Source organism: Camelina sativa, chromosome 9 (genome assembly GCF_030686135.1).
Source record: "Camelina sativa cultivar CO46 ecotype springtype chromosome 9, ASM3068613v1".
Lineage (NCBI taxonomy): Eukaryota > Viridiplantae > Streptophyta > Magnoliopsida > Brassicales > Brassicaceae > Camelina > Camelina sativa.
Window position 1 is genome coordinate 36615919 of NC_141888.1, and position 27711 is coordinate 36643629.

General features: G+C 36.4%; 5 protein-coding genes and 1 pseudogene across 8 annotated transcripts; 3 read left to right on the plus strand and 3 right to left on the minus strand.

Moving 5' to 3' along the window:
* Positions 1-7493: 7493 nt before the first annotated feature.
* LOC104713301 (putative serine/threonine-protein kinase PBL22) lies at positions 7494-9876 on the minus strand. The gene is made up of 6 exons (XM_010430392.2): positions 9289-9876; positions 9146-9196; positions 8901-9055; positions 8608-8797; positions 8115-8506; positions 7494-8012 (listed from the first exon to the last, which is right to left on the minus strand). The coding sequence occupies exons 1-6, from the start codon at positions 9377-9379 to the stop codon at positions 7740-7742; spliced, it is 1152 nt and encodes a 383-aa protein (XP_010428694.1). The 5' UTR covers positions 9380-9876; the 3' UTR covers positions 7494-7739.
* Positions 9877-10513: 637 nt separating this feature from the next.
* Positions 10514-11885, plus strand: LOC104715856 (F-box/kelch-repeat protein At4g39560 pseudogene; annotated as a pseudogene).
* Positions 11886-11951: 66 nt separating this feature from the next.
* On the minus strand, positions 11952-15636 carry LOC104713302 (uncharacterized). Of its 2 annotated transcripts, none has more exons than XM_010430393.3 (9): positions 15142-15636; positions 14485-14521; positions 14277-14370; positions 14134-14179; positions 13950-14048; positions 13515-13583; positions 13089-13437; positions 12861-13003; positions 11952-12777 (listed from the first exon to the last, which is right to left on the minus strand). In XM_010430393.3, exons 1-9 carry the CDS (start codon positions 15532-15534, stop codon positions 12196-12198), a joined length of 1812 nt encoding a protein of 603 aa, XP_010428695.1. In that variant the 5' UTR covers positions 15535-15636; the 3' UTR covers positions 11952-12195. The 2 variants fall into 2 exon arrangements, with proteins under 2 accessions (XP_010428695.1, XP_010428696.1); XM_010430394.3 differs by having other exon boundaries at positions 14277-14367; positions 15142-15597.
* A 506-nt stretch (positions 15637-16142) lies between these two features.
* LOC104713304 (U-box domain-containing protein 43) lies at positions 16143-19613 on the plus strand. 3 transcript variants are annotated; one of them, XM_010430396.3, is made up of 5 exons: positions 16143-16559; positions 16768-17370; positions 17453-17762; positions 17876-19435; positions 19516-19613. In XM_010430396.3, the coding sequence occupies exons 2-5, from the start codon at positions 16828-16830 to the stop codon at positions 19605-19607; spliced, it is 2505 nt and encodes an 834-aa protein (XP_010428698.2). In that variant the 5' UTR covers positions 16143-16559; positions 16768-16827; the 3' UTR covers positions 19608-19613. The 3 variants fall into 3 exon arrangements, with proteins under 3 accessions (XP_010428698.2, XP_087322935.1, XP_010428699.2); XM_010430397.3 differs by having other exon boundaries at positions 16145-16559; positions 16810-17370; XM_087466809.1 differs by having other exon boundaries at positions 17876-19595.
* LOC109124731 (dolichyl-diphosphooligosaccharide--protein glycosyltransferase subunit 1A) lies at positions 19480-22598 on the minus strand. Its single transcript, XM_010430395.3, has 10 exons — positions 22413-22598; positions 22134-22178; positions 21430-22043; positions 21198-21345; positions 20936-21112; positions 20678-20746; positions 20489-20578; positions 20245-20403; positions 19918-20142; positions 19480-19829 (listed from the first exon to the last, which is right to left on the minus strand). Exons 1-10 carry the CDS (start codon positions 22515-22517, stop codon positions 19638-19640), a joined length of 1824 nt encoding a protein of 607 aa, XP_010428697.1. The 5' UTR covers positions 22518-22598; the 3' UTR covers positions 19480-19637.
* Positions 22599-22731: 133 nt separating this feature from the next.
* On the plus strand, positions 22732-24587 carry LOC104713306 (outer envelope pore protein 21B, chloroplastic). The gene is made up of 5 exons (XM_010430398.2): positions 22732-22950; positions 23623-23697; positions 23800-23952; positions 24054-24152; positions 24392-24587. The coding sequence occupies exons 1-5, from the start codon at positions 22858-22860 to the stop codon at positions 24473-24475; spliced, it is 504 nt and encodes a 167-aa protein (XP_010428700.1). The 5' UTR covers positions 22732-22857; the 3' UTR covers positions 24476-24587.
* The last annotated feature ends 3124 nt before the right edge of the window (positions 24588-27711 follow it).

Genomic DNA, 27711 nt, shown 5'->3' on the forward strand with positions numbered 1-27711 from the left:
AAGTATTGAAACTAACTATCACAAAAACACCCATGAAAGAAGTAGCAATCAATACATAAACTTCGACTGGAATAGAGTAAGTCACCATACATTGTGACGTTAAACGAACTGCCTCATACAAAGACAGGTTGACGCCGGAGGAGTCTCCGGTGAGCAAAGAACGTTGGAACAAAGCAGAGGCTAAACCAACAAAGATGGTTTTTGGCTGGACGCAAACAGATAAGGTTACATCAGAGAAATATCCGATGAACCAATTTCGCCGAAGATGGGCAGAGAAGGAACCAACAGCAGTGGTTCTAATCTGGAGACCAACAGAACTAGTCTCAACTGCAATCAAGCAGAGGCTGGAGTAGTATCCAGTAAAATCGGAGAAGTATCCGAAATTTCTAGCCTTGCAACAAAGTGGTTCAAGAGACTGACCAACCTTAAGCAAAAAGAAAGAGACACACTGCTGGAGGAGCGCAGGTGGAGAGGTTGAGAGGAGGGACCAGCCCCAAACAAGAGGCCCATTGAAATGGATGAACACCTTCAGGGGAGCAACGGGAGGGAGGGGGAGGAGAGATAACCACTCTCCATCGAAATCACTGGAAAAACGGGAGCAATAGAACGGCAACGACCGAGGTGAGATGAACTTGTCATCTGGCGGATCTCGTGGGTCTGGCGGATCCGGAGGAGACAAAAGGCTCACCCGCAGTGCTATATCCGGTGGCCTTGGACAGGAGGAGTCCATTGAAAGCAGGAAAAGCTGAAACAGAGTTATGGAGGTGGAGACAAACCTTGCCGGTGTCGTAGATCTACCGACGGGAGGAGAAGCAGATCGATTAGACAGCAAAGATGGCGGTGGAAGGACACCGGAGGATGGGAAGGACCATATCTTCGGCGAGAGGCTGCCTCGAGCTTCATGCCTAGGAGAGAAAAACTAGGGCGAACTCTACCTAATTTAAATAATACTATATTATTAGTAAAAAATACTAGAAAGACAGATTAGATGAAACATTTTCAGCTATCTGAAAAAAATAAAAAAATATATATATCAAATTTAGAGAAGAAACACAGAGAAGTAAATGACAAATCTAAAAGCAAATCGTTATTGTCATTATGTCATATACTGTATCATTATTTGAAAAAGCTTGAAGAAAATATCAGTGGGAAGAGGTCAAACACGAGGATGGCGGGTCCGAGTATAATCATGACAGTATATGGAAATACTTTTATTCAAAAATATACTATATGATAAGCTTCCGAGGGTCAAAAGTATGTGGTCATGCAAATATGCAATTATGAGCATGACAAGATAAGTTGATAGATTGACAGTTGGTAGTATAGAAACTTAGAATAGAATGAACAAAAGTGATTAACGATGATTGATTGTGTGGCTTTCTTCATTCACACAGACGCTAATTGGTAACGGTTCGAGTTAAGTTTCTGATTTAATGCATATATAATGATGGGTTCGCTATAAGTCTATAAAACCGATGAATAAGAGAGGGTATCAAATTGCTTTTTGTTATAAAACATAACGCAAATATATAAAATATTATGTTATATATGCATATATGTATATATGTGTATGTAATATACAACACTATAATAAAGAGAGAGACGAGAGGTAAGTAAAGTGATGAAGTGATAACTTTTTCTCTCTTATTGTTATGTTCTTCTCTATTACAACAATGATCTCACCTATATACAGGAATGAGAAATACACTTTTTTACTACTTAAGAAACTTGAAGAAGAAGTAAAGGATGAGATAAACATCACTAATGGATAAGTGATATAAATGGATAAGATTAAAGTTACTTAGTGTAGAAGTAATGTGATGGATAATCACAACTGTTATTATCCGGTTTATAACACATAAACCCCCTTGATTATCTATCATCATTTACTTATTGTGTACTGCCTCATTAAAAACTTTATCATAGAAAAACCATATAGGATAAAAACCATGATAAGGAAAAAAGAGTACAGTGACACAATCTCCCCCTTGAATAGACTAGTCTTTTTCTCTTCATAGGTTTCGTAGATGACTCATATCGATCATTCTTTTCTTCGAACAAACGAGTCTACTTTTCTTCATATCTTCGTAGATGATCCATATCGATCAGTCTCTTCATTCTTCTGAAGAGAGATAGACCTTCACCATTGACATTCTTCTTTGAGATCGATATTCTGCGTGTTATTTGCTGCCTTGTTAAAAACCTTCTCATGGAAAAACCCAGTGGGATAAAAACCATAATAAGGGAAAAAGAGTGCAGCCACGCGAATCATCATATTCTCCCCCTGGAAGTATCATCTTCAAAAGATGCATTTTGATCTCTGAAGATGCATTCTGAATGATGTAGTCGGAAGCACCTTTGTAAGTAACTCTGCTACATTGTTACTTGAGTTGATGGACGGGCTATCAACTTTTCTATTCTTCTCAAATTCTTGAGTGTAAGAGAGGAATTCTTGTTTTGTCGTTCTTGGTGTAGCTTCCTTTGATTTGGGCGACATATGCAACAAAGTCTTCAACAAGCATTAACTAGTTGATGCCGATCAAACCCTCTGTTTGAATTTCTTCGCCAACATGTTACGAGGCTCCAATCTTAGGTAGAAAACTATTGGTTGACGTTCGGGCATCATCCGAGCCATTAGGGATTCTCGATACGGCATATGAAGCACAATTATTTTGGCATGACTTGAACAAGCGACGGCCAAAGTCTATCACTGAAACGTCGCGAAGTCGTTGTTTTTTGCGATTTATCTTTATATTGATCCGATATAGATCTTCCATCTGCAAAACCAACTAAACCAAACTTGGGGGTTCCAAAATATATTAAGCCCAAGTTAATCACACCTTTGCAATAGAAGATACATTTTAACTCATACTCAAAATATACTCATAGAGAATGAGTTATATGCTGCAAAGAGATTAGTAGAAAATGCTATGTACAATTCATAAGATATATAAATGCTCGTCAGCATTTATATATGATCTTATATAACTATATATATATATATATATTTGACTTCCTTTAGAAGTGATTAGTATAACATCTATTTTGATAGATGTTTAGTTTGGAATATCTGGAGACATATTTGTCTTTCCAAGATATTTTATTCCAAGTAACTCTTTAAGAGTTTTGATGATGTTTAAAATCATCATTGTTATGAGTTTTCGAAAACATAATTATGATATCATATATTTTTCAGGATAAGCTCTTCAAGCATCCCATAAGGCATATTTCAAGTCATTCATATAGCATCCATTTTGTTTGATAGGGTATTTTAACAAAACATGGCGCGACACACCATTTTGTTATATATCATTATACCCTTGTGATGCTTGGACCATTAGTCCAAAAATTACTCGTCTTTCATACGAGTTTAATATAGACTTGATTACCTCTTTTATTGGCCAATATATATCTCTATACGCTCACAAAGCGGATATTTATGATCCTCATTAATCACATTTGCGCTATATCATTTTATTGTCGACATGTATGCCTTTGGTTCCATATTTCCCGTAATGATATGGTTAATCGAGATCTCTTTAATCATTATATAAACGATTTTATACAGGTACCTGATTTCGTTATTAACCATATCAATCGGTTTCTCTACTCTTCTCGAGAAGTATCTTGCTCCTTTTTAGGAGTCTATATGCTCCTCTCAGGGAGTCTATTGGCTCTTCTTTAAGAGTCTATCTACTCTTCTTTAAGAGTTCATTTGCTCCTCTTTTGAGAGTATAAACCTCTTTTTAATTTGCTCATTTCTCTTTTCGAGGATTTTATTTATCTTAGGAACCAAAGTAGTCTATCACGTTTCTTATGTGTCATAGACTTAGTATGTCATCCATCAGAGACATATTTTATTGGAGAATTTTTAGCTGGGATGTGAGATTTCTCAGAACTACAAGTTCATATTCATTTATGTAAGGATCAATAATTATATGAAATCTCATCCATCAGCTTTTTGCATTTGATTTGCAATATAAATTTTGAATAGTGGTCTTTTGAACTTTTGAACTTTCAAGTTCATATTCATTTGTTCAAAGATCCAAAATTATTCGATGATTCTCCCATAATGATGGAGAACTTTATCATCTAACATGATGATATGCAAATCTTGCAATAAGCACATCTCTCATAAGATGGCTTTAACATTATTAGAGAGGAGACTCATCTCCCGCATCTATATATCTCATCCTCTGTGGATGATATTTTTATGTGGTGTGGAGGAGCATTTTATAATATATATCACACACCCATAAGATTCAAAATGAGAAATATTTGATCTCCAACCATGAATACATAACATGGGAGAAATATTTCTTTATAAAATGGTGGCCTCATATATAATATTGACTACATGAAAAACTGCATGTTCCATGTTTTGAAATAGAGATTAAATCACCAAGAACCATTTTGCAATCTCTTGGGGTTGCGCTATGAACGATTCATTATAGCTCATTTCAAGAGTGAACATCATGGATGCTCCACTTTATCACATACGACATATATATGTGATAAACCATAGGATATAACTTCACTAGAGTTATATCGCTCTGGGGTGTCAAATTCACCAAAGTTTATCAACTTATTGTCGATGTGGGATTCCTTTAATTCTCCCCCTCTAGATGATAACTCTTGGAGTTTACTCATCTCGTACCGAATCCCACTTTAGGATCAATAACATACCAATTTCGGTTATGTCTATTATCTTAGATTCTTATAAGATGTGAGATTAGTATTACCCCTCTCAAGATGATGACTTTTATGTCTATTCACCTTTGACCGAATCTTATTTTTAGATCGGTTATATTTGGGGTTTAATTTGGAGATTTATTAAGGAAATCAAACCATCATATGTATACAATGAGCTTGTTAATCCAAAGAGATGGTGAATGGGCCAACACTATATGATTCTGGAGGCATAGCCTACTATAGAATTAAGGAGGAGGTATATAACCATCGACTCCATAAACAATAAATAGAAATTTAGATGAATTTAAATAAACTCAAATAAATTCAACATAAATTAGATGTTACCTGAAATATGAATGAAGTGCACTGCTTACAACTTCATGAAATGTGAACTGGGACATGCAATACTTTTGAAAAAACTTTTGTTCCTCTGAACAAATGCTCAATGATTTTTAATATCATTGATTGACCGGGATGACTTGACCGGTAATGTTATAATTAAAGCATAAAAGAATTTCATATTTACTATTATTTTGCCATCTTTTTTTTGTATGATATAATCATATACATGTGTGTCTCCAATATGGCCGATCTTGGGATACCATATTTATATATAGTCTCAACATAATAATTTCATTAAGAAAAAAAAATGTCTTTAAAACTCCATGAGTTTTTTTGAGACTTTGGAGAACACTAGACATCGATAATTATGAATATGATGTCTTTGAAAGTCGAGAGACTAACTCATCTAGACCTTCCAATTATGTTTGCACTGTCTAGGATATACTAACATGTGCTTCATATATTCTCATAAGAGAAATATATTTTTGATTTTAAAGAAATTTCATTGTCTTTAAATCTCATATAACACATATAGTTATTCTTTACTAATAAACGGAATTAAATAAACAAACACATAAATTCAGAAAATAAAATAAGAGCTATAGCCTTATATATAAGAACTCAATAGACATAGCTTTTCTTTGATCGTAGAATAGGCAGAGCCTATCATATATAACGATCAATCTGAAAAAGACAAAGCTTTTTATTTGATCATGAATGAGGTAGAACCTCTATATGTATAACGATCAATCCGGAAAAGACAAAATCTTTTATTTGATCATGAATGAGGCAGAACCTCTATATATATAACGATCAATCCGGAAAAGATAAACCTTTTATTTGATCATATAAAAGGCAAAACCGATCTTTCCGGAAAGGACATAGCCATTTGTTAGATCGTGATGGAGGGGCAAAACCTACCATATCAAATGATCAATCCAAATATTATATAACTTTATATATGATCGTAAAGGAGGTAGAGCCTACCATATATAACGATCTATCTGTCTGTAAAAGACATAGCTTTTATTTGATCGTGAAGGAGGCAGAGCCTACCATATATCAAACGATCAATTCAGATAAAACATAACTATATATTTGATCGCAAAGGAGGTAAAACCTACCACTTATAACGATCAATCCAGAAAATGACATAGTCTTTATATTTAATCATATAGGAGGCATAGCCTGCCATTTTTAACAATTTTTCTGGAAAAGACATAGTATCTTGTTAGATCTAGAAGGAGGCAAAGCCTACCATATAAAATGATCCATCCAAAAATTATATAGCTCTATGTATGATCAAAAAGGAGGCAAAACCTACCATATATAACGATCTATCTATCCGAAAAAGAAATAGCTTTTATTTGATCGTGAAGGAGGCAGAGCCTACTATATATCTAACGATCTATCCAGATATAATTTAGCTATAGATTTGATCGTAAAGGAGGCAATACCTACAACTTATGACGATCAATCCGGAAAAAAACATAATTTCACGATGTCTATAATATTTGTGTTCTATAAACATAATTGAAACAATAAAAACTTACTTATCTCATAAAAGCTTCAGCAGTAAAGACATCGTGCTGATAACGTGTTATAAAATATAACGCAAATCTATAAAATATTATATTATATATGTATATATGTGTATGTAATATACAACACTATAATAAAGAGCGAGACGAAAGGTAAGTAAAGTGATGAAGTGATAACTTCTTCTCTCTTATTGTTATGTTCTTCTCTATTACAGCAATGATCTCACTTATATATAGGAATGAGAAATACACTTTCTTACTACTTAAGAAACTTGAAGAAGAAGTAAAGGATGAGATAAACATCACTAATAGATAAGTGATATAAATGGATAAGATTAAAGTTACTTAATGTAGAAGTAATGTGATGGATAATCACAACTGTTATTATCCGGTTTATAACACTTTTAATTATATTTTCCTTTCTTTAAACTTATCTTCTGAAGAGATCACGTAGAAAACGTGGGGAGATGTTATTTTATTCTTCTTCTAGATGTTAATTAGTATGCGACTATGTGTAAATCGGACTAATTAGAATGTAATGCAAGTTGACATAAACTATATGTTCGACGTCCGCGTAGAGTCACCACCTAATTGCATTTTAGATTTAATTTTCTCCTCTTTGTAAGAAAAAATCAAACGACTTCGTGCTTGACTATATTATCTGTATCTTGTATGTCACATTCTTAACATACTCTCTGAAATCCTTTTTTAAATTTGAACATATATTTAGAAAATTATTGTATTTAAATATAATATACGGTTCTCTTTTGGTAAACAAATCTAACTCACTTGAAAAATTATTAATTGTGTACTCATACAAATTAGGGAAAAAATTATAAAGGAAACTAAAAATACTTGAGAAAAAAAGTCAAAAGCGTAAAACATGTATGTGTGCGTATTAACGACCCACCAATAATATTTGTATGTATGATGTACCTATATATATTTTTGAACGTAAGAGTTCAGTTTTTTACAAAGCACCATTTACTTCATCAAGCCCAAAACAAAATAAAACTCTCTTCATCGGTTCATCCGACCAAATCCCATTGAAAAAGCTGACTAAAACAAAAAAAAACCCTGGAAAAAAGCACAAACATATAGCGGCCTTATCAGGAAGGAACCTTCTGTTTCTAGCAGAGGTTTCACTTAAATGACTCTTAAAATTTAGTAACTCTGTTTTGTTGTTTCCCCTCTTGACTGGTTAGAGTCCGTAGACTTGCGGGCCGCTCTTCGAGTTTCATGAGATTTGCTCTGAGCGGCTATGTACTCAAATGCTACAACCACATCTCCTATTTTCGGTCGGTAATTCGCTTCTTCCTTAAGGCACATCTCGGTTATAGCAATCGCGTAGCTAAGACACCTCTTCGAGTACTTTCCCCGTAGCAAGGGATCAACTAGTTGTCCAAATTTCTTAGGGTCCTTGAGGTATGGTCGCGCCTGCATATATCAAAACACATAACAAGAAACACACGACGGTAAGACAAGATTTTTGAGTTGCGGTAAAAATCTGGTTTTTCAATTGTTTGGATTACTACTTACCCACGTAACAAGGTACTGCTCTCCGTTTGGTTTACTCAAATCAATAGCTTTCCTACCGGAGATCAGCTCAAGCAACACTACACCGAAGCTATAGATATCCGATTTAATGGTCAATCTTCCACTCATTGCGTATTCTGGAGCACAGTATCCGTAAGTACCCATGATCCGAGTCGACACATGTGTCCTGTTTCCCACAGGACCAACCTTGGCGAGTCCAAAATCAGAAAGCTTGACGCTAAAGTCTTTATCTAACAAAATGTTTGCTGATTTCAAATCTCGGTAAATCACGGATGGGCTTATTTTACAGTGAAGATACTCAATCCCTCTAGCTGCACCTACCGCGATCTTCATCCGAGTGTTCCAACTTAGCGGAGTCTGATCAGGCTCAAGATCTTAATTCAAACAAACAACAAGAGAGGTTTCTTTATTAGTAACAAAAAGATGAGAACTCTTTCAATTTGGTGGGGGGATTTGGAAAAGATATATGCGTTACCAAAAAGATGATCTTCTAAGCTACCCATTGGCATGTATTCATAAACGAGAAGTCTCTGAGCACCAGAAGTGCAGTAACCGATTAAAGTTACTAGATTTGGATGATAGAAGACGCTGAGCATACAGACCTCCACTATGAATTCTTGATTCCCTTGATGTCCACCCGGGTTTAACTGCTTGATCGCCACCACCTACTCAATCAATATTCCCATCAGATTTCTTATAACATTTTCAGATTTCCTGTAAAAAAAAAACTTATGATTGAAGACAGAGTTCGTGAGTTTGTTTACTCACTTGTCCTGAATCTAAACGTCCCCTGTAAACACTCCCAAAGCCTCCTTTTCCGATCATATTCGCCTCCCGAAAATTCTTAGTGGCGGCAGCTAACTCCTTGAACGTGAAACTCCGAGCGCCACCACCCGGTTTATCGCTATTCACTTTCCCATTAACTGGCCAAAACCCAAAAATTCAAAAACATGAATATGTTATCATCAACATTTCAAAGAATGTCTTTAAATAGTCATCAGAATTGTTCTAACCTAAAATGCCAGATTTAGACCCTGTTCCTCTTGAATCGCTTCTTGTCTTAACTGCATGCAAGAGAATCACAAATGAGTAGGGAAAACAAAAAAAAACCTGGAGAGGTCCAAAATGAAAACAGAGAAAAAAGCAATTTCAAAACCTGAGGAATAATCGGTTAAGGCGGAAAGGGTATCAATGTTGATTTTCATGTCCTTGGTTTGGGTGGTGAGACAAGAGAAACACCTCATCATTTTTTTATTTTTTTTTGTTAAATAAATAAACTGGTGATATGATGGGTATTGATGAACGTAAATACAACAACAATGGTGGACGAAATGGATTCAGAGAAGGAGCTGGTTTGAGATGATGTCCAACATTATCATCAAACCTAGCTCCCGGAGAACCCTCACACACGAAACAGAACCAAAAGTTCAAAAAAAAAAAACCCTAGGATTCTTGTAATAACAAGAAAGAAAAAGAAAGAACGTGACCTAAGATTTGTTTCTTGGATTATAAAATGGGAAAGAGAGAAAGAGAGAGATCAGAGAGTCTTTCTCTTTCTTTCTCTATAATTCAAGAAAACAAAATGATCAGTAAATGATTCCTTAGGAAGAATCTGAATAGGAGAGAACTAAATTTATAGAAATGGCATTATGAATGGTGAAAAATGGTTTCTTTATATATACTAAAGAGGAAGAAACAGGCTTTTTTACTCTTCTCTTTGAGAGAAATTATTAAAAAGAGTGGTGAGATCAGCTAGCAACTGTGAAAATATTTTGAGGGCAACGGAAGCGAAATTAAAGGAGCCAATGAGATCCTAATTTTGGAACTGCGCGTCGTTTCTTCCATTTCTTCTGTTGTCTTTTTTTGTTTATATATTCAAACGTTTGTTTTCCGTTGGAATTTGAACTAATATATGTAACGTATAAGATGTAAGACTATTTAAGACTTAAGAGACACGGTTTCTCATAAATTTAAACAAAAAAAAAAAAATTCGAGTGTTCAAATTTTTTTACATATTAACACTCACAATAAACATCATTTACAAAAAAAAAAAAAAAAAAAAAAACACTCACAATAAACATTGTTCACTTAATTACTTTTTTGACTTTGAATATGTATTACCACAACAAACACTATAAATGCCTCTTTTTTTGTTGGTTAAATTTTATAATATAAATGCATTATGTTGGTGGAGTTTGATAAACTTATCTCTATTAATATAATCCATATAATTCAACAAACTAAAACTATACCTAGAGTAGAAACATTTGATAAGTAGTATATTTGAATAATTTTGATAACCAAATTGGCAAATGGGCTTCCACTCCTCTCATTAAAATACTCAAAAATAAAACTTGTTTAAGAAGAAAACCAAACAGATTTGGACCTCATCAATCAAAAACATCGAACGAAGATGTCCACTTCCGTCGTAGACGAGCCATCGGCCAACGAGGAAACTTCTCCATTGTCGTTTCCATTAACGTCGTTGCCAGATCCATTGACTTTGAGCTGCCTTGCTCGAGTTTCGAGATTGGACCACTTAGCCTTATCTCTAGTCTCCAAAAGATACCGCTCTCTCGTAATCTCCCCTGAGCTTTACAAGACACGATCGTTATTAGGTCGTACCGACGAGTGCCACTACGTATGTTTAAGCACCAAGACCTACCCAACCTCTCGTTGGTTTATCCTCCGACGAGAATATACCAAGACCTGCCAAGAAAACGCCGCAGCAGAGGATCTGGTCCCTGTCCTTTCTTTCCCAACTCAGCTTCCTGAGCTGTCTTCTTTCGTGGCTCTGGATTGGGGGATTTATGTCATCGGTGGATTAACAAACGACAGTAGAACGTCTGATGTCTTGCTTCTGGATTGTCGGACTAACACGTGGCGCCACGCCCCTTCTATGGGAGTAGCTCGAGCTTCCGCAGCCGTTGGCGTCGTAGGTGGGAAGATATATGTGTTTGGAGGATGCGAGAGCTTTGATTGTTCGAACTGGGCAGAGGTATTTGATCCAAAGACTCAAACTTGGGATGCTTTGGTGCCAATGCCTGATCGGAATGAAGGTGATAATCTGATCCGTGAGACCCTAGTGATGGATGAGAAGGTTTACGCTGTGAGTCTTTGGGACGGAAGCTTCTACTACTCTCCACGTGAAGGTAAATGGGGAAGAAAGAAGAAGTCAGAGACTCAAAGTTATTATTGTGTGATTGAGAAAGTGTTGTACAGTTGTGATAAGTTCGGGAGTTTAGTTTGGCGTGACTCTGAGGAAATGGAGTGGAAGGAAGTGAAAGGCTTGAAGGCTCTACGGTTGAAGTTTCCTAGCTCGGCCTCCTTCCGCTCCTTTGCAAACGAAAAGTGTGTCAGTAAGCTGAGCAGTTTTGGTGTCAACATTGTGGTCTCCTCTGTCAGGGCTACCTTTGATGTTTGGTGGGATGTTTGGTGTACCGAGATTTCGTTGGAAAGACGTGAGGAGGAAGGTGAAATTTGGGGAACTATTGAATCAGAAGCTGTGACCGTAGTTGATCATGTTCCCTCTGGTCGTGTTCCGGTTGAGGTTTTGTGTTCTGCTACTGTCTATGTCTAAATTGATCAACGACGACAGAGCTTGTTTGGTCTTGTGGATATTACTATATCAATGCTTAATATTATTGTTTCAGTTTTCTGTGAACAAGAATTTGTTATTTCTGTTTGTGTGTGTTTGCACCAATGAATACAACAAGTTATTCAAGGGGATATAATCTTCTTGTTATTATCACTTATGCAGATCCACAAGACCAAACCAAACGTACATGACGTGCAATCCTTTCATAAGGATGAAACCAATAGTCAAATGCACATTCATAACTCTAATTTGATGGACTAAAAAATTGTACTAATTGTATATATTCATACATCTTGTGAGTTCTCTTATCGGTTGTCTTGTTTACCCTAAAAAAAAAATCTGAAAGTTGCAACAATCTGTACATAGACTTCCCCTATATTTTCAACCTTGTACCAAGAATCACAAGCCTCTCAGCCTCTTCTTCTTTCTCCTATCAGTAAAGCTTTCAAGATTAGTAGATATTACCTAGAGTTGTAACGCCAAATCCGGATGCTGCGATGAACCTGCTTGATTGTTAGAGCCCGGTGAGTTTGGTGAGAGGAGCCTATCGTTAAGGTCCGGTGGCAACTGCTGAAACTCCTGTTTTATGTTCGGAGACAAGCCTTGTTGCGAGACATCTGTATCCAGCATCTGGTTTGGTTTGTTGTTAAATCCGCTTAAACTATGGACTAGACCATTGCTCTTGGTTTCTTGATTCAATACGTGAGCAGCTGGTTTAGACTCTTTGCTCTCATGAGAAGAATGTCTGTTTCCTATGATGGAGCTTGAGACAGAGGTTGTGGGAGACATGATTCTGCTTGGATGACGATGATCATCAGACGCAAAGTCACTTGAACACTTTTGCTTTCCGGACACTAAGATTTGCTGTTGAGGAGTACTCTCAGAAGGAGCTTCTGGGTTCTCCCCAACCCACCCAGGACCAAACTCGGTTCCAGTTGGTAATATTGTTTGAATTCTTTTGTCGGCAAATCTCCAAGCAACAGGACCAAGTTTTGCTGCATATCGTACTAGACTCCTAGCGTATCCATATTCAGTTCTCAACCCAACCTGATCAAATAAGAAAACACATGGTCAGATTCTTCGTTTCTTAAAACAAAGGAGACTTTTTTATAAAAGTAGGTAACACGTACAGGAGTTAACTGTTTTAAATCATCTTCAAGCATTGTAAAAAGCGAAGCTTCTTGCAAGGAAGTAGAGATCTGGTTGTAGGTATCTCGCCTGTTCTCATCGACGTTTTTCATCCCATACTTATTCACGGCCTTCACAACAGAAGCTACAGAAAAAGAGTTTATGTCAACAAAAAGTATAGGCAAAGTGAGAGTCTGAAGAAGGTAGTATTAGAAAAGGAAGATCTTTACGTGGAAACTCCTTATCCCAATCTATCAAGAAGCCATTTTGATTCTCATTACTATGGTTGATTCTAACGCAACTTTCTGCTTGACGGAATCCATAAGGAGGATTTTTCCTTAGATTGTAAGAACCGGATAATCTAGAGCTATCTCCAGCTGCATCAGCTGAAATTTCAGAAGTCGTGCTGCGGTTAATCAAAGATTGCTCAAGCTGTTTCTTAAGGCCTGAGCCTGGAGGACGGCCTCTTTTGACCACTTTAGGCTGTTGTTGTTGTGACAGTGACACTTGTTCTTCTCCATCACTTTCTTGTCTCAAATTTCCGAAGTCCTTTTTAGCCAACTCAAGCATAGCTCGTGCCTGTTACACACCCATAGATATACTATCAGAGAAACAAACGGAAGCAAATTAGCAAATTTATATAAGCCAAGACAAACCTGTCGGAAGTATACTGTGTCTGCAGAATTGTACTCCATCGCATTTGTACATATTAAAAACACGTCTTGCTGCATCAAAATGAGAGTAGTATCAGAGAGATTTACTCCTGACAATAAACAATAGTTTCAGACACAACCAGTTTTTAACTTTTAACAGTATATTTGCACCATCTCATGGTTACAAAGTCACACTGTGGCTATCAAAATGTCAGATAGTTTAGTAGTAAGACTAAGAAACCCTTGAACGCTTGTCGGCAAACACAGATGTTGCAGCTACCAGAGAAACTATTGCACGAGACTAAACAATATGAAGAATCAAAACTATGAAAGATGAAAACTCCGCTTTAGAAAAAAACAGAGCAGAGATGTAATTATACACAGCCAACTGATAGTGCAGTGAGAAGCAATGTACAAAGGTTCAATTACGAGACTTGCCTCAAATTGTTCTAAGGTGGAGTATGAACCGGATTCTAATTTCTTTCGCAATGTGCTGAAATCCATCGGATTCTTGATAATCTCATGATAATCAGGAAGCTGTAAACAAACTTTCACAAGTAAGATAAATGCAAGAGAAAATGTTTCAACATCAACAAGCTTAAACAATAAAGAAACAATTCACCTCCTCAGTATCAACTGGGTCAGAGTACACTCCATATGTATCCTTCCTACAAGTATTTGTAAAAGAACATCAATCAAAAAAACGAAACCCAGAATTAAATCACAACAGTAGAGAAGGAAGCCAGAAAAAAATGGAGAACATACTTTTGAACTCTATCCAGGATGAACAAGAGCAACTTTTTGTCAGGCAAAGGTGTAGAAGAGGGGCCATACGACTCCACAAGTGACCCTCCTCCTCCTGTCCACAAGTTAAATACCACAATTTTATTTAAATTAATTAATTAGTACAAACAAATTACACAGGTTTCTGCCTTTTCATAAAACATGAGAAAAAATAGGAAATTATAAATACTTAAGAGAATGTGTGTCGCTTTCGAAGCCTTTTCTCCCTGCAGGAATACAAAAACAGAGTATATCTATCATCAACCTCATGTTAAAATAAATAAAAACAGATCCTAAACACAATAAAACAGATGTCTGTATTTATGACAACTTTCATGTCCGTCGTGAAAGTACAATTTTTTTTTAAAGAAACTATCAGTAGAGTAGTAAAAGACAAAGTGAGAGAACTTGTCTTCAGACATGATTGTCTCTTCAGTGCAGAACCGTCTTTAATTTTTTTTTTTTGTTTTGTGATAACTATGAATTAATACTAAAATCAAAAAGAATAAAATATTATATATTCTGAAAGAAAGAAGAAACTCAAATCAAATCAGCCAACAACAACACCAAGATTTTTCTCGTCCAAAAATAAAAAAGGGAGAAAAAAAATAAAAAGAAAAATACAGAAAAAGCTGAAATTATGAATTCCCATTTCCCACCAACAAAGAAAAAAAGAGGAAATAGTCAAAACTCATCACTCAATAACCTTATTTAAGCATCAACACGAACCTCAATTAACGCGCCAAATTCTCAACCAAAAAATACAAAACCCTAAATTAACTGTTTTTTTTTCTTTTCCCAACTTCGATTTTTTCCCCAAAAATATATATATTTTTTAATAACTAACCGTATTATCGTCAGATCCGTGACGGCGGGTGATTGAAGCATCGGTATTGAAATCTCCGCCGCCGTCAGATTTGAAATCAGAAAAAGAATCGTGTGAATTCAATCCGTGCAAAAGCCGATGCTTTTTGTCTCTCCGCTCATCGTCTTCATCTCCAGAATTAAAATTCCGGCGATTTGATCGGGCGGCGCCGCCGGAATTAGGGTTTCTAAAACCGGATCTAAGCTCTTCTTCTTCTTTTTTAACATCGGGCTTTGTTCTCTGAAGAAGCAATTGTTGCTGTTGTTGTTTAATAGCTCGTTTCTGGAGATCGAGTAGAGATGGCCTACCTATCTTCTTCTTCTTCTTCGTCATTGTGTTATTATTACTATCAGCTGCTGCTGCTACCTCACCCATCCTCTCTCTCGTTCTCGCCTTCTCGCTAAACTCGTCGTTTCGTTTCTATTCATTCTTTTTTTGGGTTTACACTTTTTAGTTTACACACTTCTTCTACTACACATGTGCGAGTGAGTGAGTTCGTACGTGCTGACCGAAACGTGGACACGGTTTTACTCGTGCGTGCTTTTTGATACACGTGTTTTATACTGTATGGATTGTTTTGGGATAACGTTTCTGACTTTTCGATTTAATTGGGCCCAAATGGGCCTCTCTATATCTATATCCAGTTTGCAACATTATTGTGAAATGCAATTCCCCTTTTATTTTATTTTTTTGGTGGGGAAATTGGATTTGGATCCATGGTTTTTGAAGATTGTAAATGTATATATATTAGGATATACTTAGGTCTGTTCTAATTTTGTTACTGCAATCATACATAAAACCTACGTTAAAAAATTGCATGTTGCTGAATAAAACAAATTTCACAACTGTGTATGACAAAAAAAAAAAAAAAAGGAAATCAAAACGAAAAGGAAGAACTTTGACTAAAACGTAATTTAAAAATGACACCAAAACGTATTAGTTTGGTAAGTCTACATGTTCACATGTGTTCTGTCATTACTTCCACAATTACGTACATTAATCAACGTTTTTTTTCTTGGTAAATGTCTATTTTTTTATGTTTTTTTATTGTCGGTGTCTGTGTTTTTTTTTTTTTGTATCTTCTTCCGTCCTTTTGCTTAACTGACTAAATCTCTTTTTTTTTTTTTTTTTTTTAAGTTCCCATCTTTCTTCCCCTGACTCGATTTCAGGCAAAAAATCATCTCTGTCGGGTTCAAGCTTGAGAAAATGATGAGCAGTTGACCTGATGTGGTGTACATGGAAGTAACTCGATTTCACACGTTTTCCACTTAAAAGATTTGGTATATTACCCACATGGTCGTTTCTCAATTTCTCAAGCTAAAAGAAGAAACCAAGGTTCTTCTTTGTTCTTGGTTTAGATCGGTTTCTTGATTCTTCAGGGCTTCTTTCGTTTGAAACTGGTACGTATGCTTAATACACTCGTGAGAAAGAAAAAACAAAATTATTCTTTACCGCGATTCTAAATTTAGTAATATTTTTGATCATTGTGTTGGAAAAAAAAAATTTGTTCAATTTCGGCTTTTAGTTTTGATTTAAGTAACAGCTAAATCATTGTTCTTCTCGGAACTTAGCTTAATTTGGTATACTAAGCACTTTTTAATCCAACAGTTACTGATTACGTAATTGGGTTGGGGCATCTTCTTCTGTTAGAAGGAATTATTTATCAATATGGCCGGAAGTGGAAGTTGGGATGGAAGCCAATCAGATAACAGTTCTCAGTTCGAGCCAGGGATTGATAATATCTACGAAGCTTTTATATGTCCATTGACAAAGCAAGTTATGCATGATCCCGTCACTTTAGAGAATGGTCAAACGTTTGAGCGTGAGGCTATTGAGATATGGTTCAAGGAATGCCGCGATAACGGTCAGCCTCTGTCTTGTCCTATAACTTCCAAGGAGCTGAGTGTCACTGATCTAAGCCCGAGTATAGCTTTGCGTAACACAATCGAAGAGTGGAGAGCTAGGAACGATGCTTTGAAGCTAGATATTGCTCGTCAGTCACTCTACTTGGCAAATGCTGAGACCAATATTCTGCTGGCTTTGAAGAACGTACGAGATATTTGTAGGAACATTCGTAAGATCAGGCACCGTGTGCGCAACCCTCAGCTCGTTCGGTTGATTACTGATATGTTAAAGAGTAGTAGTCATGAAGTGCGGTATAAGGCTTTACAAACTCTTCAAGTCGTTGTTGAGGGAGATGATGAGAGCAAGGTTTGTCTCTGTTTTATCTCTCTGTGTTTTTCTCTTAATCCCTTTGTTAGTTAACTTATTAGTGTGTTGTGTTGTGTTGCAGTCAATAGTAGCTGAAGGAGACAATGTGCGTACAATAGTCAAGTTCCTAGCGCAAGAGCAATCAAAGGGGAGAGAAGCAGCTGTTTCTGTCTTGTTTGAGCTATCCAAATCTGAGTCCTTGTGCGAGAAGATTGGATCAGTTCGTGGAGCAATCATATTGTTGGTTGGTCTTACAAGCAGCAACTCAGAGAATGTTTCAACTGTTGAGAAAGCTGATAGAACTTTGACAAACTTGGAAGTATCAGAGGATAATGTTCGAGAGATGGCTTCCAATGGTAGACTACAGCCTCTTCTTGCTAAGCTTCTTGAAGGTGAGTTTACCAAACCATTTTTCTCTGATTGGTTGGGATGGAACTGTAACAATGGAAACATAGAATCTCTTAGTTGGTTAGGTATCTGAATCATAGCTATATATGATATGCAGGTTCACCTGAAACAAAAATCTCTATGGCTTCTTACCTTGGGGAGCTTGCCTTAAATAACGAGGTGAGAGTTATTGTGGCTCAAACTGTGGGTTCTTCTCTTATCGATCTTATGAGAACTCGCAACATGCGCCAACGGGAAGCTGCTTTGCGAGCTCTCAACAACATCTCAACGTTTGAGGGGAGTGCCAAAGTCTTAATCGATACAGGAATACTACCACCGCTTATCAAAGACCTGTTTTATGTTGGGCCAAACCAGCTTCCAATTCGACTTAAGGAAGTCTCTGCCACTATTCTTGCAAATATAGTGAACATTGGCTATGACTTTTACAAAGTTCCTGTTGGACCTGATCACCAAACTCTTGTTTCAGAGGAGATAGTGGAAAATCTACTACAACTAACTAGCAACACTGGTCCAGAAATCCAGGGAAAGCTGTTGGCGGTTCTTGTTGGACTCACTAGCTGTCCTAATTCGGTTATTAATGTTGTTTCTGCTATCAGAAACTCAGCTGCCATCATTAGCTTGGTTCAGTTCGTTGAGATTCATGAGAATGATGATTTACGTTTAGCTTCTATCAAGCTTCTTCATAACATTTCCCCACACATGAGTGAGGAACTAGCCAATGCGTTGCGTGGCACTGTTGGACAGCTTGGTAGCCTTGTCTCGATCATATTAGAGAATACACCAACCATCACTGAGGAACAAGCTGCAGCTGCTGGACTTTTAGCTGAACTTCCTGAGAGAGATTTGGTTCTGACGACGAGATTGTTAAAAGATGGTGCTTTTGAGAAAATTATCTCCAAGATAAATGGTATTCGCCAAGGAGAAATCAGGGGAATCCGGTTCGAGAGAACATTTCTCGAAAGACTTGTTAGTATTCTTGCTCGCATCACCTTTGCACTCACCAAGGAGACTCAAGCCGTTTCGTTCTGCCGTGAGAACAATCTTACTTTATTTTTCCTTGAGCTCCTTCAATCCAACAGTCAGGACAACATCCAGATGGCTTCTGCAATAGCTTTGGAGAATCTTTCACTTGAATCCAAGAATCTAACAAGGATACCTGAACTGCCTCCTCCCAACTACTGTGTATCAATCTTTTCATGTCTGAGCAAGCCGCCTGTTGTTCTAGGTATCTGCAAGATCCATCAAGGGATATGCTCAGTGAGAGAAAGCTTTTGTCTCGTTGAAGGACAAGCAGTAGATAAGTTGGTTGATCTATTGGACCATGAAAATGAGAAGGTGGTTGGAGCTGCACTTGCAGCTCTTTCTACTTTGTTAGAAGACGGTTTAGAAGTTGAGAAAGGAGTGAGATTGATTGATGAAGCAGACGGGATTACGCCTATATTAAACGTTCTTTTGGAGAATCAAACAGAGAATTTGAGGATTAGAGCTGTGTGGATGGTAGAGAGGATCTTACGAATTGAAGAAATAGCTAGAGAAGTCGGAGAAGAACAAAACGTAACTGCAGCACTTATTGACGCCTTTCAAAACGCTGATTTTAAGACAAAACAGATTGCTGAGAACGCCTTGAGGCACATTGATAAGATCCCAAACTTCTCTGGTATATTCTCCAACATTGGTTAGACCTATATGCATTCTTGTAAATGATTTTAAGATAATTTGATTCATTGTTAAACTCAGAGGAACTTGAGCTGTCATCCAAAGTTGATAAACACTGCTCATTAAGGTACAAAATTTTTCTAATGGGAGTGAATTCGAAAGTCTGGTTTTAAGCTTAAGAAGATTTGCTACATTTAACTTTTCTAGATCTCATCAATGAATTCTAGAAGATCTTCAATTTCTTGCCTCAAAGCTATGATCTTTTGCTGCTGAGAAGCGATCCGGTTTTCGATATCACGTCCCGATGATTTCTTCTCGTACCCTTCCACAACAGTGGTATGCTTGGCCATCAACTTCTCTTGAAGTTCTTTCTCTTTCACAACTAGCTCTTCAACCTGCATCAATGAAAAATGTTTGACATAAGAGACTGTTAAGCAGCGCAGAGACTAAGAGAGGTGAGACAGGTGTAATTAAATTTGGGACCTTTGGAGATATGTGAGAAGCTGATGGGGAAGACTGTAAGAAACCCTGCAACGGCTTCAGTTCTTTCGAAAGATCTTTCAGTAAACTGTCAGTGGATTTGCGGGCTGCTTTGCAGGTTTGAATGTCACCGGTTCTTGAGAGATCACGCAGCGATGCTTCGAGCTTATCATGTGCAGCTAAGCATTTTTGAATGATGCTTTGGACTTCCTGGAGTGTTGCTAAGACCTGAAAAACAAAAGGAGCCATGTTTTGATATTTACCATTGAGAGAATCAAGATGTCAGTATATTGCAGAAAATATGCTTGAAAAAAAAAGGCTCCAATGTACCTCATCCCATTGGAGTTTGGCTAAATATGTAGGAGAGGACTTGGAGATTGAGAAGTCAGCCCGTGTGTATATGATGCAAGTGATGAACAAAACAAAAAATCCAGAGATCAGCATCAATGGCTCACTCAGTAGATTGATGTTGCTGAACTTATAGTAAACCTGTACAGAAAACAAATCTCATGATCAACTAAACATTGGAATATTGTGGATTTAGAACGACAGCATTTCTAACGTATTACATTACCTGGATATGCTGATTGTGATCTAGGACAACGTTGTCTTTTTCGAGAACAACAACTGGTCTACCAGCTATATCTAAGTGTGAATATTTGATCTGCAAAGAACAGTAAGTTTATAGAAGTGAAATACACGGAGACTTATAATCACTAGACAGATGATATATCATGATCAAATAAAGCCAAGACTCTGTTACCTCTCGAGACTGCTTGACAGCAAACGGAGTGGTAACTGATATATCCTTTGACCCCTCGGGTAAAACAACCTACGATGGAAGAAGAAAACACAACTAAAACATCACGCAAGTAGAATTTTTACTCAATGTCACTCAATATCGGTGTATCACAGGTCAATCCATGCTGCATTGATTAATTTGCTTCTACCTCATTCCTAAGCTAATGAAAATCAAACTACGAAAGGAAAACACTTCAAGTGGAAAGTTTATAACACCAACCTGTACAATTAGTTTTTCAGTGACAAGGTCAATCATAGGGGAGCCAAAGGAGATGTTGACGAAACGCTTCCCTTCCGATGCAAACAAGAAGTCACTAAGAGGTAAACCATAACCTATCGTGAAAAAAGTTTTCCACCCACCAAACAAGGGAAACCTAGGCTCAATTAGTAGCTCTGTCTGCAACCAAACAAGCAAAAAAATGAAAAACACATACAACAGTAATATTTGTAAGACTAATTCTCGCAAAATCCAAAATATCAACCTTTTTCGAATCACTTTGCATCTCAGACGTGGAGATATTTCCAATATCATCCCTGTAATAAATGGAATGGGCTCTAGGAGGTAATCTAGCAAGTAAATGCCTAAAGGCAGATGCTCCTCGGGGATTAGGCCTGGCTTGAAAGTCTAACCTGCGGTTGGAATATAAAGAGAATGATGAAGCAACCAATTTGTGAGTTAGAATAGCCAATTAAAGCTTCAGTAAGAGTATTAACCTTGAAAACTCGCCCTTGAGTTGAGCCCCTCGGTGAACAACATTATAATGCTCAGTGACCTGCACATTCCCCCAATGAGACACTTCTATCTCCCGCACAAGCTTCTCAGCCACGGAAAATGCAGCCTTGCTTTCAAAGTGTACAACAATTGGAGAGTATGAAAACGGTGAGAGGTTCTTGTATGGGCCATATTTGAGCTCTGATCCCTGGAGCTTTGTATTCTCCAATTTGCTGTAAGATTCGATTCTAGCATTGGGTAGTTTGATAGACAATGACTGAGATTCAACAGTGTAAGGAGAGAGATACTGTGAGCTTTCTTGGAGCATAACAAGATGAATCTCACCCTGAGTAATCTTCTCCGGAAATGGCTGAAGTACATTGGTGAATGTAGCAACAACCTCTAGCGTCAAAGTATCACCTTTACTGAGTGTTTTGGGTAATCCAACTGAGTAAACACTGATAGAATCCGGTATTCCTTTCGGATCAGCTTTTTTAACAGAGAGATTGGCCACAGGACGTTTAGTTTTCACCGATAAATATGCCAAATTGTTACCAAGAAACTTAGGGAAGATCAACATAAACTCAGAAACTGATTCAGAGCCAGGATTAACGACCTAAACACCAAATTGGAAAAAGAGGGCTTAGATACGGCAACACAAGTTACACAACATATGAATTCGTAAGCACAGTCTCATGGAAGTTACCTTAAGGGTCTTTGTAACACGAGCAAACTGTGAAGTCACATCGATCTGCACAACAATTTCGAAATAGAAATCACTATAACAAATTACAAAATATCAGAATTCTATATCCGATCCTAACGAGATCACCAAAAAAAAAAGTTTAAAACTTTAGAACTGGTTCCAAGTGTTAAGCACAGATCATCAAATGTAAGTTCGTGCTATTGGATCAGGAACCTCGTGAATCATAAAAAACCAGATCGAAGGTTATATTGTGTGTGGGGGAGAGTGATTGAGACTTACACGACGTTCGACTTTTGATAAAACCAGATCGGAGAACGCCGGCGTCGCGAGTACAGCGATCGTCAGCAGAAGCAGCAACAGATCGACGACACTTGATTGCTTCATCCTTGTCAGACTATTCGAACTCGCTCACTCACTCGGAGAACCCGGACCTATGATGAGTATTTACAAAATCTTGGATGTTAACTCCCGGGTCGGGTTTAACCCGTAATAAAAAGGCTTATTTTATTTATCTAAGCCCATATATATTGGGCTTAAATATGGGCTTAAAGGACACATGGCAGTGAGTTATTGGTTGGAATATGGTAAACCTTGGTGTAGAGGATGATGATGATACAGTACTGTGTGAAAACTAGGTGAGGTTTTGGTTTTGGTTTTGGCTCTGCGTTTGTGTTTCCAGGCGATTTTCTCGAGAAAACAAAGATTTGTTTGGGGAGAAGGGAAAATGGAGACATCACTGAGGTATAGCTGCAATTCAAGGTCTATGAAAATTCATGCCAAAGAGAAGGTCCCTGTGAACTCGAGAACCCATTTACAGGTGTGAGAACTTTGTTTTTTTTTTTTTTTTTTTCCTTCGATTTTGTTTTGCTATGGAAGAGGATTTTAGTAGCTCTATTCAATTCTTGACTAGTTTCTGAGCTCATTGCTCAAAGTCTCTTGAATGTTCGTTGGGGTTCAGTTTATTTTGTTTACATGTAGGGTTTATTTTTGGGTGTTTCCAAGTGCATAAGTGAACTGTAAAGTCTCAACCTTTTGGTTAAGAAGATAAGATTAGGCACCGGGTTTTGAATTTTGAAGCAGCTCTTTATGTTGTTATTATGAAACCCTAATCTGAGTGAAGTTGCTGCTAATCAGTGAAATGTTCCAATTTTTAGAATTGAGTTGTTTGTTTCACTCTCTTCTTGGTGTTCTTGTGGGTCTCTGTATCATCATTGTGCTGTTTGGGTTTTGGATTTTTGAGAATGAGGAATAAGTATAAGATTTTGTCTGGATAGTTAACTTCCTTTATAATGGTTATTGTCAAAAGGAACAGGCTTTTCCTGAATCATGATTCATTTACTTCTCATTGTTGCGTATCCTGCTTGCTTGTTCTGCTATAGTTGTTTAGCTTTGGCTGCAGTATCTTGACATTTATAGCCAAGTTGTGTTACTATCTTGCAATCACATTTCTGTTTCTTATTTTCTTTGATTGTTTATTGTTTGGTAATAGCTTCATGGAGAGCTAGATACTGGAACTGGGGCCCCGAGTTACTTCTGTGGGATGATGAGATACTTTTTCCCTGAGGTTTGATCTCAATTTCTGATGTTTCCTCTATCTCTTCTCTCTCCTAAATAGTTTCCAACTGTTGATTAGTAGACTAATATAGTGTTACAAATTTCCCCTTAGGTTTCAACAGGCCTTGCGGTAGGACTGCATTATGATAAGCGCCAAAAGCTTCGGTGTCTTCTACGCGGGAAAAAAGAGTTTCCTGTGAGAACTGATAAGCATGTAACCTTTAATATTAAAGGGCGGTGTGATCTTGATCAAGACTTGAATCAGGTTCGGTGTCTTTTTTGGTCTCAAGAACTTTCTTTGAAGTTATGTTTTTTTTGCTTGTTGATTTTTACCTCACCGAACTGTCCTCGTTTTTTTACCAACAGAAGAACCCTAAAGGAGCTGCAGAATTTGCCTGGAACATTATGAATTTTAAGGAAGATCAAGATGTACGGATCAAAGTTGGCTACGAAATGTTTGAAAAGGTATCATCTCTCTCGTATCTGATCAGCTGAAAGTTGTATGTTGTCTCTTCCAAAATTCACTCTTCTGGTTATATTTAACCATCTACTTGCGTAGTGGCCTCTATTATGAATACTTAAGCAGCACCTTTTAATTTGAAACCGATGTGTCATCATGTTTAGGCTTTACATCTCCTTTGTTAAACTGGGAAAATGGCTTTTTTTTGGATTCATCAAAACAGTGTGTTACCTCTTTCTTTCAGGTTCCTTATATGCAGATTAGAGAAAATAACTGGACTTTCAACGCAAACATGAAGGGGAAATGGAACTTGCGGTATGACCTGTAACTGCGTTTAGTTTTCATCATCATCATCATCTGAGAAATGTATTTGATTACACTACCCGATGAACACATTTTAATTCTACCAATTAATTCAAATTCAGAAATCTTCCAGATCATCTCTCCATTGTATTGATTCCTTGCGTCCTCTGACTGAAGTCAAATGTGGATGTTCCTATGTTGGATAATAGGGTTCGTATCTTGCTTAACTTTATTATGAGTACAGACTTAAACACTCCTAGTCCAAGGTCCCTCAGATCCTGAACCGTGCGATGGATCTGAAGTCAAATGTGGATGTTCCTATGTCGGATAAAAGGGTTCGTATCTACTTAACTTTATTATGAGTAGAGGAGACTTTAAACACTCTTAGTCCTAGGTCCCTCAGAGATCCATTGATCCTGAACTGTGTGATAACTTAACCGGGCAAAACATGCCAAACCAGAAATTTGTCATGAATTCACTAACCAATCCCAAACCTAAAAACCAACTAAAAATCTCGGACCGGTTTGGTTTGGATAAATTGAGAATAATGCTGCTGGGAGCATCAACATCAGTACCAAAGAGTTAAAAAAAAGGTCGCACACAAAAGTGTTGATCTTCAGAATCCGAAAATGGGGTATGCTCAAGATTTGCTTACTGATCATCATCACTCAGAAACGAGAAAAGAAAAAAGAAAACTGAAAAAGGATCAAAGATCGTTTTCAAACGGTAAAAGAAAAAGAGACTCAGACTAGTCACCAATTTTATCGTTTAGATTTTGTTAGTGCCTTTAACTTCAAATCCACGTGATCTCTTATGCATTACATTTAACTATTTAACTATAATATCTCAATGTTTTTGTTAGAGGCGGCTGAATGGCTGATACATAAAAAAAGCTCTCTAACTCTTTAAGTGATGAGGTCCTTTTTCGTTTTATTTTTGTTTATAAAAAAAGAAAAAAAAAATTGCACGCAGATGTGACAAGTTTTATCCCAAATCTTTTGTTAAATACTTTTTTAATTTCCCCAACCTGTAAAGATATTTTGGAAAGTAATTGTTATTATCTTCTAGTCATGCATCTCTATCAACTTTTTTAGTCTTTTAGAACATCATCTTTGTATGTATATATATCATGTCGGGTAATAAGTCGTTTTAGCAATGTATTATCAGTTTCAACTTTCAATTAGTTACACGTAGGAAAAAAAAGTTTATATATCCATTGCGATAGTAATATTTGATTCTATCTCTATGATAAAGTGATATCCGAAAGCTAAAATGCCTAAATTGACTAGAAAGACGAACCAAACTAAAGACCTCCTAAATCATAATAAACGGTGTTCGAGTGAAATGGTATAATCATTAAACAACGTATATAGTCTAACAAAAAAAACATAAGTGTACCTATACATTATCATATTTCTAATTTTCTAGTAAATTTTCAGAATACCTAAAGAAATATCTTGTTTTGCAAAACAGGAAAAAATAAAATATATATATATATATATATGATGTAGATTTGTGGGATATTTAGTAACAGTAACGTGAAAAGTTGCATTGTCATTCCATTGTGCCGCGTATATATCTTGTTCCCCATCATCCAATATACCATCTAGTATATATTATTAAACTTTATATATCAAAAACAATGCTCTGTTCAATGAATCTATACTCTCAACAATAAACCGATTAGTTTAGAACTTTAGATAATTATCAACTTGACTGTTTGGAAAATTTGAATTATTGAAAAGAAATGGATGGACTGATTTATAAATTTATTGGAATTATGTTTGGTGAAGCTTTGAGATAGTAAACACAAGGCAAACACTTTCTTTGATTGAAATGTCAGCTTTTATATGATCACGTGGAAAACAATTCCTTAGGTAGTCTCTAAGCCACTAATGAGGAATGGAGAAAATCTCATGGCTGGCATTAAATTAGTTTGGTCACGTTCGATGTGTTTTCTTAGCTTTAAAATCCTATAATTTGGTTCCAGGTTTTCATACTCCGATGATATGTAATGTAACTATGTATATAAGCTACTAATTAAAAGCAAAACACTTGCGCATAATCAAATATTTCAATATACACTATATGATCATGCATATTATAATAATCGTAAGGTCCAAGAAAGGGTTTATATAAAAAGAATAAAAAGTAAAATGTGCTTTACATGTTCACATGTGACCTGCAGAGACAGATTATTATTGCATATATGTATAATAACTCCACCAATACATGCATTTCCAAAAAAAAAAAAAAAAAATTATAGAATAGGAAATTCCAAAACTACACGAACTCAAAACTAAAGTCTTAAAAGTTAAAACTAGTTAGAATGATACTGTTACTCCTAAATTTACATCAACTGGTGAAAGCAGTTTATTACTACTACAACGCTATACGAATTCGCTATGAATTTTTTAGGCGTTGAACGGTTGAAGTAGTCGATTCTTTTTGATTTTTAGATATTTTTTTGCATCAGTTTTTTAGTCATAAACTTATTATATAAACCCGCTAATAAAGTTTAAGATGGCAATATAAATATTTGTAGTTTTAATGTTTTTAAGTTAATGTTGGCCAAAAGATGTTTGTAAGTTTATGTAATTTTAAGGTCTATAGTTTTCGAGGATTAATCCAATTAAAACAAAATAAAGTTGCCGAGCATGTGACGGAAAGCAAGAGTGGGTGGTGAGAAAATGGAAACTGGAAAAGTGATATGTGCACTAGAAGAGAAATTTAGTCAACAATATTAATAAATAGTCTCTTTTTTATATATGTAATTTTTTTGTCATCTAACTCTATTTAGAAACTCATAATTTCACACGTTTCTTCCTCTTTTTTTCTTACCACACATTGTTTCATGTACCACTCCATTATTATTCTTCTCATCTTACTTTTCATTTTTTTTTAGTTGTTTCATAATCATTTAGTACGTTTAGTTTCCATGCAACAATAAAAAAATTTAGTAGTAATGATCAAGACAAAAAGAGAGCCCACAGCTTATATCAAAATGTATATATCCACGCTTATGAATGTTAAATAAGCTAACAACCACGGTTATCTTCAACAAAGATACATTTCTAATTTAACCTCTCACTAATACTGGAGTAGTAATATTTTATAACAATATCAAAGATTAGTTGTTTACATTATCATTAAAGCAAGAACATGGTAGTCAAAACTCAAAAAAATTAGTTATCACTAAAGTAACATCTGGTAATATAAACAAATGGTTGTCTCTTAACATTTGTTCACAGTGGCTAACTC

Coding starts and splice junctions, on each gene's coding strand:
- LOC104713306 (XM_010430398.2), top strand. CDS start 22,858: ATGGAGACATCACTGAGGTATAGCTGCAATTCAAGGTCTATGAAAATT. Junction 22,951..23,622: donor ACTCGAGAACCCATTTACAG/GTGTGAGAACTT, acceptor GTTTGGTAATAG/CTTCATGGAGAGCTAGATAC. Junction 24,153..24,391: donor GCTACGAAATGTTTGAAAAG/GTATCATCTCTC, acceptor TCTTTCTTTCAG/GTTCCTTATATGCAGATTAG.
- LOC104713304 (XM_010430396.3), top strand. CDS start 16,828: ATGGCCGGAAGTGGAAGTTGGGATGGAAGCCAATCAGATAACAGTTCT. Junction 17,371..17,452: donor AGGGAGATGATGAGAGCAAG/GTTTGTCTCTGT, acceptor GTTGTGTTGCAG/TCAATAGTAGCTGAAGGAGA. Junction 17,763..17,875: donor TCTTGCTAAGCTTCTTGAAG/GTGAGTTTACCA, acceptor TATGATATGCAG/GTTCACCTGAAACAAAAATC.
- LOC109124731 (XM_010430395.3), bottom strand. CDS start 22,517: ATGAAGCAATCAAGTGTCGTCGATCTGTTGCTGCTTCTGCTGACGATC. Junction 20,404..20,488: donor ATCACAATCAGCATATCCAG/GTAATGTAATAC, acceptor TTTTCTGTACAG/GTTTACTATAAGTTCAGCAA. Junction 19,830..19,917: donor CTTCTCACATATCTCCAAAG/GTCCCAAATTTA, acceptor TCATTGATGCAG/GTTGAAGAGCTAGTTGTGAA.
- LOC104713301 (XM_010430392.2), bottom strand. CDS start 9,379: ATGATGAGGTGTTTCTCTTGTCTCACCACCCAAACCAAGGACATGAAA. Junction 9,197..9,288: donor CTTAACCGATTATTCCTCAG/GTTTTGAAATTG, acceptor TCTTGCATGCAG/TTAAGACAAGAAGCGATTCA. Junction 8,798..8,900: donor GACGTTTAGATTCAGGACAA/GTGAGTAAACAA, acceptor TTGATTGAGTAG/GTGGTGGCGATCAAGCAGTT.
- LOC104713302 (XM_010430393.3), bottom strand. CDS start 15,534: ATGGGTGAGGTAGCAGCAGCAGCTGATAGTAATAATAACACAATGACG. Junction 14,180..14,276: donor ATCCTGGATAGAGTTCAAAA/GTATGTTCTCCA, acceptor AAATACTTGTAG/GAAGGATACATATGGAGTGT. Junction 13,438..13,514: donor ACACAGTATACTTCCGACAG/GTTTGTCTTGGC, acceptor GGTGTGTAACAG/GCACGAGCTATGCTTGAGTT.